At 42.3% G+C, this 12,187-nt stretch overlaps 2 protein-coding genes across 4 annotated transcripts in view; both read right to left on the bottom strand.

The window, feature by feature from the left end:
- The window catches only part of LOC115110640 (E3 ubiquitin-protein ligase SMURF2), a 61,485-nt gene extending 55,866 nt beyond the window's left edge, over positions 1-5,619 (bottom strand). For both annotated transcript variants that reach the window (XM_065010219.1, XM_065010220.1), the window contains exon 1: positions 5,005-5,619. In XM_065010219.1, the coding sequence (XP_064866291.1) occupies positions 5,005-5,056 (52 nt within the window). In that variant the 5' untranslated portion in view covers positions 5,057-5,619. The remainder of the gene's footprint in view (positions 1-5,004) is intronic.
- Positions 5,620-5,715: 96 nt separating this feature from the next.
- LOC115110641 (importin subunit alpha-1-like) lies at positions 5,716-8,968 on the bottom strand. 2 transcript variants are annotated; one of them, XM_029636464.2, is made up of 11 exons: positions 8,906-8,968; positions 8,536-8,660; positions 8,273-8,413; positions 8,029-8,117; positions 7,646-7,911; positions 7,457-7,551; positions 6,971-7,237; positions 6,582-6,815; positions 6,285-6,467; positions 6,022-6,171; positions 5,716-5,926 (listed from the first exon to the last, which is right to left on the bottom strand). In XM_029636464.2, the coding sequence occupies exons 1-11, from the start codon at positions 8,943-8,945 to the stop codon at positions 5,837-5,839; spliced, it is 1,680 nt and encodes a 559-aa protein (XP_029492324.2). In that variant the 5' UTR covers positions 8,946-8,968; the 3' UTR covers positions 5,716-5,836. The 2 variants fall into 2 exon arrangements, with proteins under 2 accessions (XP_029492324.2, XP_064866293.1); XM_065010221.1 differs by lacking the exon at positions 8,906-8,968.
- Positions 8,969-12,187: the final 3,219 nt, after the last annotated feature.

Here is a 12,187-nt window from a genome sequence, read left to right as displayed (position 1 = left end):
AACCGAAAGTCCTGCTGCGTAATAGGACTGCAATTCTTCACTTTATTATTACTATGAACCTCAAAGGGAGTTTCTCTTGTCTGCTCCCCACCTGTCAGGGGTGACATTTGGACAAGTGTTAGTCTGTAAAGAGCTTCCTCTCCGATGCTGCCCACTCCGCCTCTACATCTGGCCTCGGCTCCGTTGCTGGCAGTGGTTTGGGAGTGTGACCGCAAAAGCCTTCGTCCTCGTTGAAGAGCAGCTGAACCAACAGGAAAGCCAACCCCAGTCAATTCATTTATGGAAAAATTGCAATTATTGTAGGGCCCTCAACAGGGGAAGAATAACATTTACAAATGACGCGCAATAATTGCTATTGTTTTATTTTCCTTCTCTTTAAGCAAAATGTGGAACTGTTCTGCAGTTCTGTAATGGAGCAACAAAGTCAACAGTTCCCCACATGTACCTAATCATTGTGTATTTACGATGTATCCCATCTGAACACCCAGATGACCAAAATCACTTCCATACAGGCACTCTGTAAAACGGCTGAGCCACATGAACGCACCAGACAGACTCGGCACACATTAAGAACTGGATCATTAAGTCCTGTGCCTCTGTAGCACCATCTGTGCCCAGCTGCAAGTTTCCCCCCACTACCTAACATGTTAACCCAATCCGTAGACTAAGGACTACAGAGAATGGATCCTTCAATCAGATTTGTACAGCGAGAGAATGTTTAGTCTCGCAACCTATTGTCACAGGAATTTTTTGGGGACTGCTTTGATTTAAATGAGACAAGTGCATCTGTGTTCATTCAACAGCCCATTTTATAAGATCCCAGCGAGGTAGCTAGCAACTATAAATCGACTAAATAAAATGTAGACATTTCAATAGGTAAACCTGACAAAGCTGCAGCTTTGTTCAATGCTGTCCTCAATAGTAGCTGGTTCCCAGTCAAAAGAAAGATCCAAAAGCACTGACTGAGTCAGAGAGAAACCCAGCACCACACGACAGCTCTCTCTCTCACTGAGGGTGGGGGTGACACGCGCTTAGGACTGGGAGGGGAGCAGTTTAGTCGGAAAGAACAGGACTGAGTGACTCACAGAAAGAAAGGGGGGGGGGGTGCTTTTGTGGAGAATGCTAGACAATCCCAGAGTTAATTCTTCCCTCTTTCCTGTACATGGCAAAACCCAGAAGAGTAATATGCATGCTAAACAAAGAGTTGAATCAAATAACAAAGGGTCAGCCAATGAAACTAAGAACAGATGGCCCTTAAATATTGTATAACCTCTCTCTTAATCAATGTCTGTGCTGTTCAAATCTGTTGGTGGGTGAGGCGAATTCAGCTCTCGGCTACAAACAGCTGGGGATCAGAGGCCTCAGTGTTAAAATGGAGGGATCACTTCTCCCTTCCACAGTTTTTGTTCAAATTACTTTATGGGAAACAGATAAGTTAGCATGTGCTGTGTCCTGACAAATTTATGGCTGTTTGGAATGGATACCATTTGGTCATGAACCATGTTTGAGTAATACAATTTAGAGCTGATCAGATAATGTGCTCCGCATTGAGCCATATTTTAACGCTGTAATTTATTACTTACCAGATCATGTATTGTGCCATTAACCATGTTTGTGTGACATAATTTAAGAATGATCAGCTGTAGAGCATAATGGAAACCTGTCTTGTGTATTCAAGGGGCAATTCTCACCACAAGTGTTAGTTTTAGCGGCTTGCTTGCCATATTTTTCCAGTTTAAAAGCTGGCAACCGTCTGCAACATCTGGTTCAAATGGATGGGGGTATGTCAGTAAGGAGAAGCTCAGAGGAACGCAAACAGCGACAAGACTGCTCACATGTAACAACTCATCATTCAGGGTTTACCCAATAACAAACTCATCAACAGCAATGTGTCAAAGTCAACTACATCTAACAAGCTGCTATTATGAATTCACGACTCATGTGCAGACCTTCATTACTTATACAAACTCACCTATCAGTAAGTAAACACATTAGATTTTCACAATATTTTCATCTTATCATGCCCAAATAGTGACTATTTAGTTTACACAATATTTGACAGATGGAGAAAGGTGGAGAATAAGCTATGAAGGAAAAATATTGGTGTGTTGAAGGTACAGCCAACTAGCGCAAAAATATTGCGATATTATCCAAACGATATAGTCAAAAATAAAATCCCAATATGTAACTATCGATTAGAGGTCGACTGATTAATTGGGGCCGATTTCAAGTTATATAACAATCGGTAATCTGCATTTTTTAACACCAATTACACTGCACTCCACAAGGAGACTGCGAGGCAGGCTGACCACCTGTTACGCGAGTTCAGCAAGGAGTCACGGTAAGTTGCTAGCTAGCATTAAACTTATCTTAAAAAAAAAAAATCTTAACATAATCACTAGTTAACCTACTAATAGCATCAACCAAGTGTAGTTATCTTGCTGTCCTGCGTTGCATATCATCAATACGGTGCCTGTTAATTTATCATCGAATCACTTGCCAAACGGGTGATGATTTAACAAGCACATTCGCAAAAAAACAAAACGCTGTCGTTGCACCAGTCTACCTAACCATAAACAGCAATGCCTTAAAAAAAAAAAAAATCTATAAACAAGTACATTTTTTAACCTGAATATTTAGTTAATATTGCCTGCTAACAGGAATTTCTTTTAACTAGGGAAATTGTCACTTCTCTTGCGTTCTGTGCAAGTCGAGTCAGGGTATATGCAGCAGTTTGGGCTGCCTGGCTCATTGCGTACTGTGTGAAGACCATTTCTTCCTAACAAAGATTAATTAATTTGCCAGAATTCTACATCATTATGACATAACATTGAAGGTTGGGCAATGTAACAGCAATATTTAGACTTAGGGTTGCCGCCCGTTCGATAAAATATGGAACTGTTCTGTATTTCACTGAAAGAATAAACATTTTGTTTTCTGAATGATAGGTCATTAATATGGTCAAAGCTGGAAACTAAGGCTTGTATGCGTGTTTATTGTAAGACTGAGCAGTGGTAGGCAGCAGCAGGCTCGTAAGCATTCATTCAAACAGCACTTTCCTGCGTTTGCCAGCAGCTCTTCACTGTGCTTCAAGCAGTGCGCTGTTAATGACTTCAAGCCTATCAACTCCCGAGATTAGACTGGCATTACTAATGTGCCTATAAGGACATCCAATAGTCAGTCGGGGCCTCCCGAGTGGCACAGTGGTCTAACGCACTGTATTGCAGTGCTAGCTGTGCCACCAGAATTCTGCGTTTGAATCCAGGCTCTGTCACAGCTGGCCGCGACCGGGAGGCCCATGAGGCGGTGCACAATTAGCCCAGTATCGTCCGGGTTTGACTGGCAAATATATCCTTGTCTCATTGCGCACTAGCACCTCCTGTGACGGGCCGGGCGCAGTGAACGCTGACATGGTCACCAGGTGTACGGTGTTTCCCCTGACACATTGGAGCAGCTGGCTTCCGGGTTGGATGGGCATTGTGTCAAGAAGCAGTGCAGCTTGGTTGGGTTGTGTTTCGGGGGACGCATTGCTCTCGACCTTCGCCTCTCCCGAGCGGGAGTTGAGGGAATGAGACAAGACTAACTACTACCAATTGGATACCACGAAATTGGATTTGAATTTTTTTACTCCCCAATAGTCAAAAGGTATATGAAATACAAATGGTAGAGAAATAGCCCTATAATAACTACAACCTAAAACTTCTTACCTGGGAATATTGAAGACTCATGTTAAAAAGGAACCACCAGCTTTCTTTTGTTTTCATGTTCTGAGCAAGGAACTTCAGTTAGCTTTCTTACATGGCACATATTGCACTTTTACTTTCTTCTCCAACATTTTGTTTTCATTATTTAAACCAAATTGAATATGTTTCATTTTATTTATGTATTAAGTTGTGTTCATTCAGTATTGTTGTAATTGTCATCATTACAAATATATAAATAAAAATCGTCAATGTTTTTTTTTTGTCCTCCAATAAATCGGCATCGTGTTGAAAAATCATAATCTAGCTTAAATATTTAATTTGGCTCTTCCTGGTGAATGGAAAGGCCTGGAATTTGACTCAGCCCTGATCCTGGAAGTACATCAAACACCACTGCTGTCATCCTCCTCTCCCAGTCAAAACAATGTCATCTCATCTAAACGTTTCACTGTGTTGAAATGGTACAAAATCAAATAAGGAGCAACCCAAAGAGTACATTGAAGCCCCGTTTGCATCATAGCCACAGTATTCTGGGGGGGGAAATGATCCCCACTTTGCAGTACGATGTGGACTGTCTGGGAGATACGCTGCGTTTACACTGACAGCCCAATTCCAATCTTTTACCCCTCACCAATAATTGTGCATGAGCTCAGAAGTGGTCTGCCCGTGTAAACGCAGCCATAGTCTCGCCATCTAGATAAAGCTTCAATGTTACATTGTGTAGTAGCTATGGAATTGTTTTATTAGCTAGAATAATATCACAACTAATACAGTCACACTTATGGCAATTCATGAGAACGTTAGTTGACCACATTAACATTCTAGTATATGAATAGTTTAAAAATTAAACCGGGTAATCTATATACTGTGTTCTTAAACAAAATTGTTGATGTAAATTTGAATCTTGCGCACACCAAATATTGAACAAGCTTGATTAAACTAATATTTAGTTAGCTAGCTACTAACAGTAATCCCAGGCGGATCTCTTTGGTTTTGCCTGTGCTAATGTTAGCTGGTTAGACACCAATCTAACGTTAACAAGCTAGCCAACTGTCTAATTTGGCACGCGTTAAATTTCTGAAACGTACAATTAATAGCTAGCTACTGTGTCGTTTAGCTTAGTTTGCTACATACCCAATGTACCCTAATCGAAATATTGAAGTGCGGCTAAAACTTTAATCCACATCAAGCACACTTTCGAACACACGTTTGTCCTGCAAACTAACGTCGTTAGCTGGGCTAGCGACACAAACTAGCTACAGTAGCCACATTTGCGTAGGGACAACACTCAACATTCTCTTACCTGTTAGACGCAGTTTAACCGGACCATTTCGCCGAACTCCTTGGTTAGACATCTTGCTTCCAGCTTAATATTTTAGACTAACCAGTTTCAGACCGAAGTAACAATAACGGAGTGAAGGCATCGTTGCCCGGATGTAGACAGCACTGCTGCCATCATGATCACACAATCACTGTCGCGCACATACATCAACCAATTACTAGCTAGGATGCCGCAGAGTGCATTTGATTGACCAAATACTCTTGAAATCGGGGTTCTGGCCGACTAATTACTTTAAGAGTAAGAAAGCGACCCGAGTTCACTCTTCAGCTTCGGAACGATTGGAATTCAGTCCTCCTCCCACCCAGACGAGTTGAACTGTTGAGCTCGTACGCCCTTCAGTGCAGAGCCCACTTCAGGGAGGCTAGTAAAGTAAATGACCAATGACGACACGGGGATGGAAACATCTGCCTGTACGGCTTGGCTTAACTGAAATGATCTGACGTTACAATGCTAATGACCGAGAAAATAGAACTTTGTCAGACAAGTGATATTTCGGGTCGCTAGTGTAATTAGTTTTTTTTTTTTTAAACAGTCTGACAGTCCAGATACCGTTGCAAAAACAGTGTTTCTTTGCATACAGTTTACAGAAAGAGGGTGGACGCTATAAAGATTAATATTCAATCGGAAGTGAATGTATTGACATTCCACCCAAACAAATTACAGCAGTTAAAATTTCTTTAAGGAAATTTATTTACAGACATAAAACATATGTACATTTCAGACAGAAAAGTCCATTATTACACAGAGGACAAACAGTGGACATATACAGTAGAGATGAAAGGAAAAGTGGTATTTAGAAGTTGAAAGTGCTTTGGTTCTCACTGATCTGGAATGCATAGCCATCGGTTGTCAATTCTGGAGCAACACATTGGTCTTCCTCTTCCTAGAAACCAGAACATGCAAGAAATTGAGGCAAAGGAAACAAATAGCATCTAATAGGACAGGTTCAATTAGTTACCATTACACAACAATGCTCACCTCGCCAGAGAAATATTTCTCAATCAGGCTGAGGGAGGCCTTGTAGACTAGCTCATTCTCATGGGACTGCAGAGCTTCAATCTTGTCTAGCCCACCGCATTCCTCGATCATCATGCACAGCCTTTCTGCTTCACCAATCTTATCTCCAGCCTGATGGACAAAACAAGTTAATACGTCACCCGAATCTTGCAGTTACAGGGTACAAATGCCGAAGTCAATACTGTAATAAGATTACCTAATTATTGGAGAGAAGGTCCCCTTACCAGGAAAATATTGGTGATGGCATCCAAGATGACAAGGATGGTTTTGCTGTCCTTTGTTGAGAGTAGATTCAACAGAGGCTCCAGCACATTAGCTTGAACAAGATACACAACCTGTTCAACTGTGCCCCCACTGGTAAAGTTAGTTATTGCCCAAACAGCCTCTTTCTGAGTCTTGTAGTCCCCCTGTTTGGAAAGACAGGATTTTTTTATTTAAAAAAAAATATCCCACCATTCCTAGTTATGAAAAAGAAAATACAAGTTCAATCATAAGAGATTACAGAAAACAAACCTACATACCTTACGTAGGACATCTACCATGAGAGGGACCAGGCCAGCATTGATGATATCCTGGATCTGAGAGTCTCTCCCTGCAGTGATGTTGGACAGGGTCCAGGAGGCCTCCTTCTGGATGTTACTCTTGTGATGGCGCAGTAGGCCAGGGAACATTGAGAGGGCCCCAGCGTTCAGCACGGCCTGAGTCTGCTCATCCGTGCCAGTCACCATGTTTCCAATTACACGCAGAGAAGGAGTCTGAAGGAGACAGGTCAAAGACAGTGGGCACTTGGGTTAAAAAATAAATTAAAAAATAAATAGATAGTACCATAAATGTAGAGACATAAATATGGTGACAACTTAGTCATTTTACATGACAGTCCACCACCTCTAGAGGATACCTGGACACATACCACAACAGAGATCTCCCCAGAGCCAAGCAGCTGCACCAGGCGGGAGATCAGACCAGTCTGAACCACCACCATCTCGATGCGATCGTTGGGCCCATCGGTCAGATAGGACAATGCCCAGCAGGTGTCTGCCAGCACCTCCTTATCATCATGGTGCAGCAGACGCACCAGAGTGGGAATGATCTGCTGCACGGCTGCCAGAGGGGGAGAGGGGTGCTTGTTGCGGCACAGGTTTGACACAGTCCAGGTGATGTTCCTCAGGTAGCCAGACTGCAGAGAAATAAGACAAAAATATTTTAGAGGTGTTCATTCATAGAGTTACAGCACCTCCTAGTGGCCAGTGAGGAAAGTAATGTGGGGTCAAGGAGTTATCAAAAAACAAGACTAATACTTTGTATATGTCATGAAAAAGTCAAGTGATTGTCCATTACTTATGAATGGCTGCCAAGGGTCACCACATTAAGAGTACTAGGCACTAAGAATACTTACAGAGAACAAAGAGAGCTCAGGGACAGCAAGCAGACTAAGCAGGGGGGCCACAGCTCCATGCTTGATGACCTGGTCTCTGTAGCCCGACCCATCACCTGACAGAATAAAGCAAGGTTAGGGGTGAGAGATACTATGGCAAATTAGGGTTCTATACACTGATGAGATACTGTAACAAGAGGAATGAGTTACCTGCAATGTTACCCAAAGCCCACACAGCCTGCTCGCTGATGTGGGGGTGGGGGGATATGACAAGCCTGATGAAGGCTGGAATGGCTCCGCCCTCCACAACAGCACTGGTCTGGTCAGATGTTCCAGATGCAATGTTGGTTAGAGCCCAAGCAGCCTCAAACTGGATAGGGGGTGACTCCAAACCCAAGAATGCAACGAACTTAGGAATCAGCCCAGCACTGATGATGTGGTCAATGGGAGGATGTCTCTCACGGGATAGCAACTTCCTATAATGAGAACAATTTAAAAAGCAACACGTCATGATTATGGTAGCCAACACTTAAAAATAATAACACTGCCACAAATACAGCATTTCCCAGAGAGTTTCACATCAATCACTTTACCTTGCAGCTTGAGTAGCATTGAGCTGGACATCAATGTTGTTACTGTTCACACCAGCAAGAATCTCCTCCACGGACCACTGTCGAGTGGCCTGTAAATTAAGACAACAGGTTGTTTCCATTGGAATTATTTTCCTAGGCAAGTCAGTTAAGAACAAATTCTTCCCTAACCCGGATGACGCTGGCCCAATTGTGCGCCACTGGAATTTTTGTGCATTGTATAAACAGACAGACCTAACAAACTCACTTGACAGTTTTGGCTTTTCTCTTGAAGTGGGGAAGTTGCCTCGTCGACCAAAGTGTTCACATTTCTTCTTTTGAAGATCTGATCGTCCTTCTTTGCCTTGCGAAGTTCGACGTTGACTTCTACTCTCCTGCGTCTAAGCTCCTGCAAAGTGATCAACAACCACCATTGACTATGCCAAGCCAGATTTATTTAGCTCGCAAGCCATGAACACATTTGAAATGAAACATTGAAAAAAAAACGTGCCATGCATACATGTCACTTACATTCGCATCTTTTCCCTTATTCTTGAACTTGTCCATACGGACAACGCTCTCGTTGCCAGCAGACATTTTTGGGAAAATTGACAAAATGTTCGAAGTCGTTTGATAAAGAAATCTTTTTTGAGCACCTAAACGAAATGCAACAATTAACTTCATAATACGAATTGCTAGCTAGGATCCAATAACACGTGTTTGGCTTTTCTAGAAAGTTACATCGGTCACAAGTGACCAGGAATAGTGGCGAGCAAACCCCATCAACAGAGTAAAGCAGTAGCATTTCAGCTAAATAAAGCAGTAACATATCAAGTAAATAAAGCAGTACATCGAATATTTGCCAACCACTACAAAATATGAGCCCTTGACAAGCACTTACCAGGTCCTTCTACAGAAATTCTAGCTAATGCATATAACATTTGTACAGACCTTTAAATTCCTGTCACAAAGCTCCCTGATTGGTTAGTTCGATTAAAAGCATCACCCTATTGGACTGTTTTGAATAATCACAGGGCGCTCTGGAAGTGTTGTCAGTAGACCTATCGCGAGATTTCAGTACTCTCATGCCCTCATAATACAATTTGTATCTTATCAGTATCATATCAGAAACAATTTTTCCAAACAAGTTCATGTTGGAACAGTTGCTTTTGTATTATTAAATATAACCGTTCAAAATGTGTTTTGTGCTTAGGTCTGTGTGTGGAAAACAATATCTAAATCTGATGCAATTCAAGGAGTGGTTTCAAACCGCCCAGAAGATACGCTTAAAATCAGAGAACCCAGACAACTAAAATCTGTTAAAATATATGGATAGACATTACACAGACTATTTTGTATCATGACCAATAATCAACATCAACCTCTGAATATAGTATTTACATGTGCTTCCGTATATGCATACAATCCAGACATGAATGCCTGGAACTGGGGATAAAGGGTCACTGGACTCCCATCTGGTCATATGAGTCCTATTAATGGAAATTCAAATTATATAGATGCAGCTAGTTGATGAGATCATAAGGTCTTACCCAAGACCCTGGTTCGATTCCAGGCGGTATCACAACCGGCCGTGATTGGGAGTCCCATAGGGCATTGGCCCAGCGTCGTCCAGGTAAAGATTTGGCCGGGGTAGGCTGTCATTGTAAATAATAATAATTTGTTCTTAACTGACTTGCCTCGTTATATAAAGGTTAAATAAAACATTTAAACATCTAAAATTGATTAAATATATTTTCTATTTCTCATCAATCTACTCACAATACCACATAATGACAAAGCAAAACAGGTTTTTAGAAATGTTTGCATATTTATTACAAATAAAAAACAGAAATACCTTATTTACATAAGTATTCAGACCCAAACCAAGCCATGAGGTCAAAGGAATTGTCTGTAGAGCTCTGAGACAGGATTGTGTCGAGGCACAGACCTGGGGAAGGGTACGAAAAAATCTCTGCAGCATTGAAGGTCCACAAGAACATTGGCCTCCATCATTCTTAAATGGAAGAAGTTTGGAACCACCAAGACTCTTCCTAGAGCTGGCTGCCCGGCCAAACGGAGCAATTGGGGGAGAAGGGCCTTGGTCACGGAGGTGACCAAGAACCCGATGATCACTCTGACAGAGCTCCAGAATTGCTTTTCGGAGATGGGAGAACCTTCCAGAAGGACAACCATATCTGCAGCACTCCTCCAACTGCTCTTAAACGCTAGTAAAACCAAATGCATGCTTTTCAACCGTTCGCTGCCTGCACCCGCACGCATCACCACCCTGGATGGTTCCGACCTAGAATATGTGGACATCTATAAGTACCTAGGTGTCTGGCTAGACTGTAAACTCTCCTTCCAGACTCATATCAAACATCTCCAATATAAAATCAAATCTAGATTTGGCTTTCTATTCCGCAACAAAGCCTCCTTCACTCACGCCGCCAAACTTACCCTTGTAAAACTGACTATCCTACCGATCCTCGACTTCGGCGATGTCATCTACAAAATAGCTTCCAATACTCTACTCAGCAAACTGGATGCAGTTTATCACAGTGCCATCCGTTATGTTACTAAAGCACCTTATACCACCCACCACTGCGACCTGTATGCTCTAGTCGGCTGGCCCTCGCTACATATTCGTGGCTCCAGGTCATCTACAAGTCCATGCTAGGTAAAGCTCCGCCTTATCTCAGTTCACTGGTCACGATAGCATGCGCTCCAGCAGGTGTATCTCATTGATCATCCCTAAAGCCAACACCTCATTTGGCCACCTTTCCTTCCAGTTCTCTGCTGCCTGTGACTGGAATGAATTGCAAAAATCGCTGAAGTTGGAGACTTTTATCTCCCTCACCAGCTTCAAACATCTGCTATCTGAGCAGCTAACCGATCGCTGCAGCTGTACATAGTCCATCGGTAAATAGCCCACCCAATTTACCTACCTCATCCCCACACTGTTTTTATTTATTTACTTTTCTGCTCTTTTGCACACCAGTATCTCTACCTGCACATGACCATCTGATCATTTATCACTCCAATGTTAATCTGCAAAATTGTAATTATTCGCCTACCTCCTCATGCCTTTTGCACACAATGTATATAGACTTTTTTCTACTGTGTTATTGACTTGTTTATTGTTTACTCCATGTGTAACTCTGTGTTGTTGTCTGTTCACACTGCTATGCTTTAACTTGACCAGGTCGCAGTTGTAAATGAGAACTTGTTCTCAACTAGCCTACCTGGTTAAATAAAGGTGAAATAAAAAATAAATTCAGGCCTTTATGGTAGTGGCCGGACGGAAGCCACTCCTCAGTAAAAGGCGCATGACAGACTGCTTGGAGTTTGCCAAAGAGCACCTAAAGGACTCTGACCATGAGAAACAATATTCTCTGGTGTGATGAAACCAAGATTGAACTCTTTCCCCTGAATGCCAAGCGTCACGTCTGGAGGAAACCTGGCACCATCCCTACGGTGAAGCATGGTGGTGGCAGCATCATGCTGTGGGGATGTTTTTCAGCGGCAGGGACTGGGAGACTAGTCAGGATTGAGGGGAAGATGAAAAGAGCAAAGTACAGAGAGATCCTTGATGAAGTACTGAGTGCTCTGGAGCAGGTTCTTAGACTGAGGCGAAGGTTCACCTTCCAACTGGACGACTCGAAGCACACAGACAAGACAACGCAGGAGTGGTTTTGAATGTCCTTGAGTGGCCCTGCCAGAGCCCGGACTTGGACCCGATCGAACATCTCTGGAGAGACCTGAAAATAGCTGTGCAGCGACGCTCCCCATCCAACCTGACAGAGCTTGAGGATCTACAGAAACTCCCCAAATACAGGTGTGCCAAGCTAGTAGCGTCATACTCAAGAAGACACAAGGTTAAAATCGCTGCCAAAAGGTGCTTCAAAAATATCTGAGTAAAGGGTCTGAATACTTATGTAAACAGGGATTATTATTTTAATATTTTTCTTTAAACATTTGTTAAAATTCCTAAAAACAGTTTTTACCTTGTCATTATGGCGTATTGTGTGTCGAGGGGGAAAAACTATTTAATCAATTTTAGAATACGGCTGTAATGTGGAAACATCAAGGGGGTCTGAATACTTTGAATGCACTGTAAATGCTGGAGGGAAAAATATTTCCATATAGCTAGAGCAATTTATTTCACAAAAACATATGCCAACAC

Source organism: Oncorhynchus nerka, linkage group LG26 (assembly GCF_034236695.1).
Source record: "Oncorhynchus nerka isolate Pitt River linkage group LG26, Oner_Uvic_2.0, whole genome shotgun sequence".
NCBI classification, from domain to species: Eukaryota; Metazoa; Chordata; class Actinopteri; order Salmoniformes; family Salmonidae; genus Oncorhynchus; species Oncorhynchus nerka.
Note: the sequence above shows the minus strand (reverse complement) of the source record. Positions and strands in the feature narration are given on the sequence as shown.

Coding starts and splice junctions, on each gene's coding strand:
- LOC115110641 (XM_029636464.2), bottom strand. CDS start 8,945: ATGTTATATGCATTAGCTAGAATTTCTGTAGAAGGACCTG. Junction 8,414..8,535: donor ATAAGGGAAAAGATGCGAAT/GTAAGTGACATG, acceptor ATCACTTTGCAG/GAGCTTAGACGCAGGAGAGT. Junction 7,552..7,645: donor GGCTTTGGGTAACATTGCAG/GTAACTCATTCC, acceptor TTATTCTGTCAG/GTGATGGGTCGGGCTACAGA.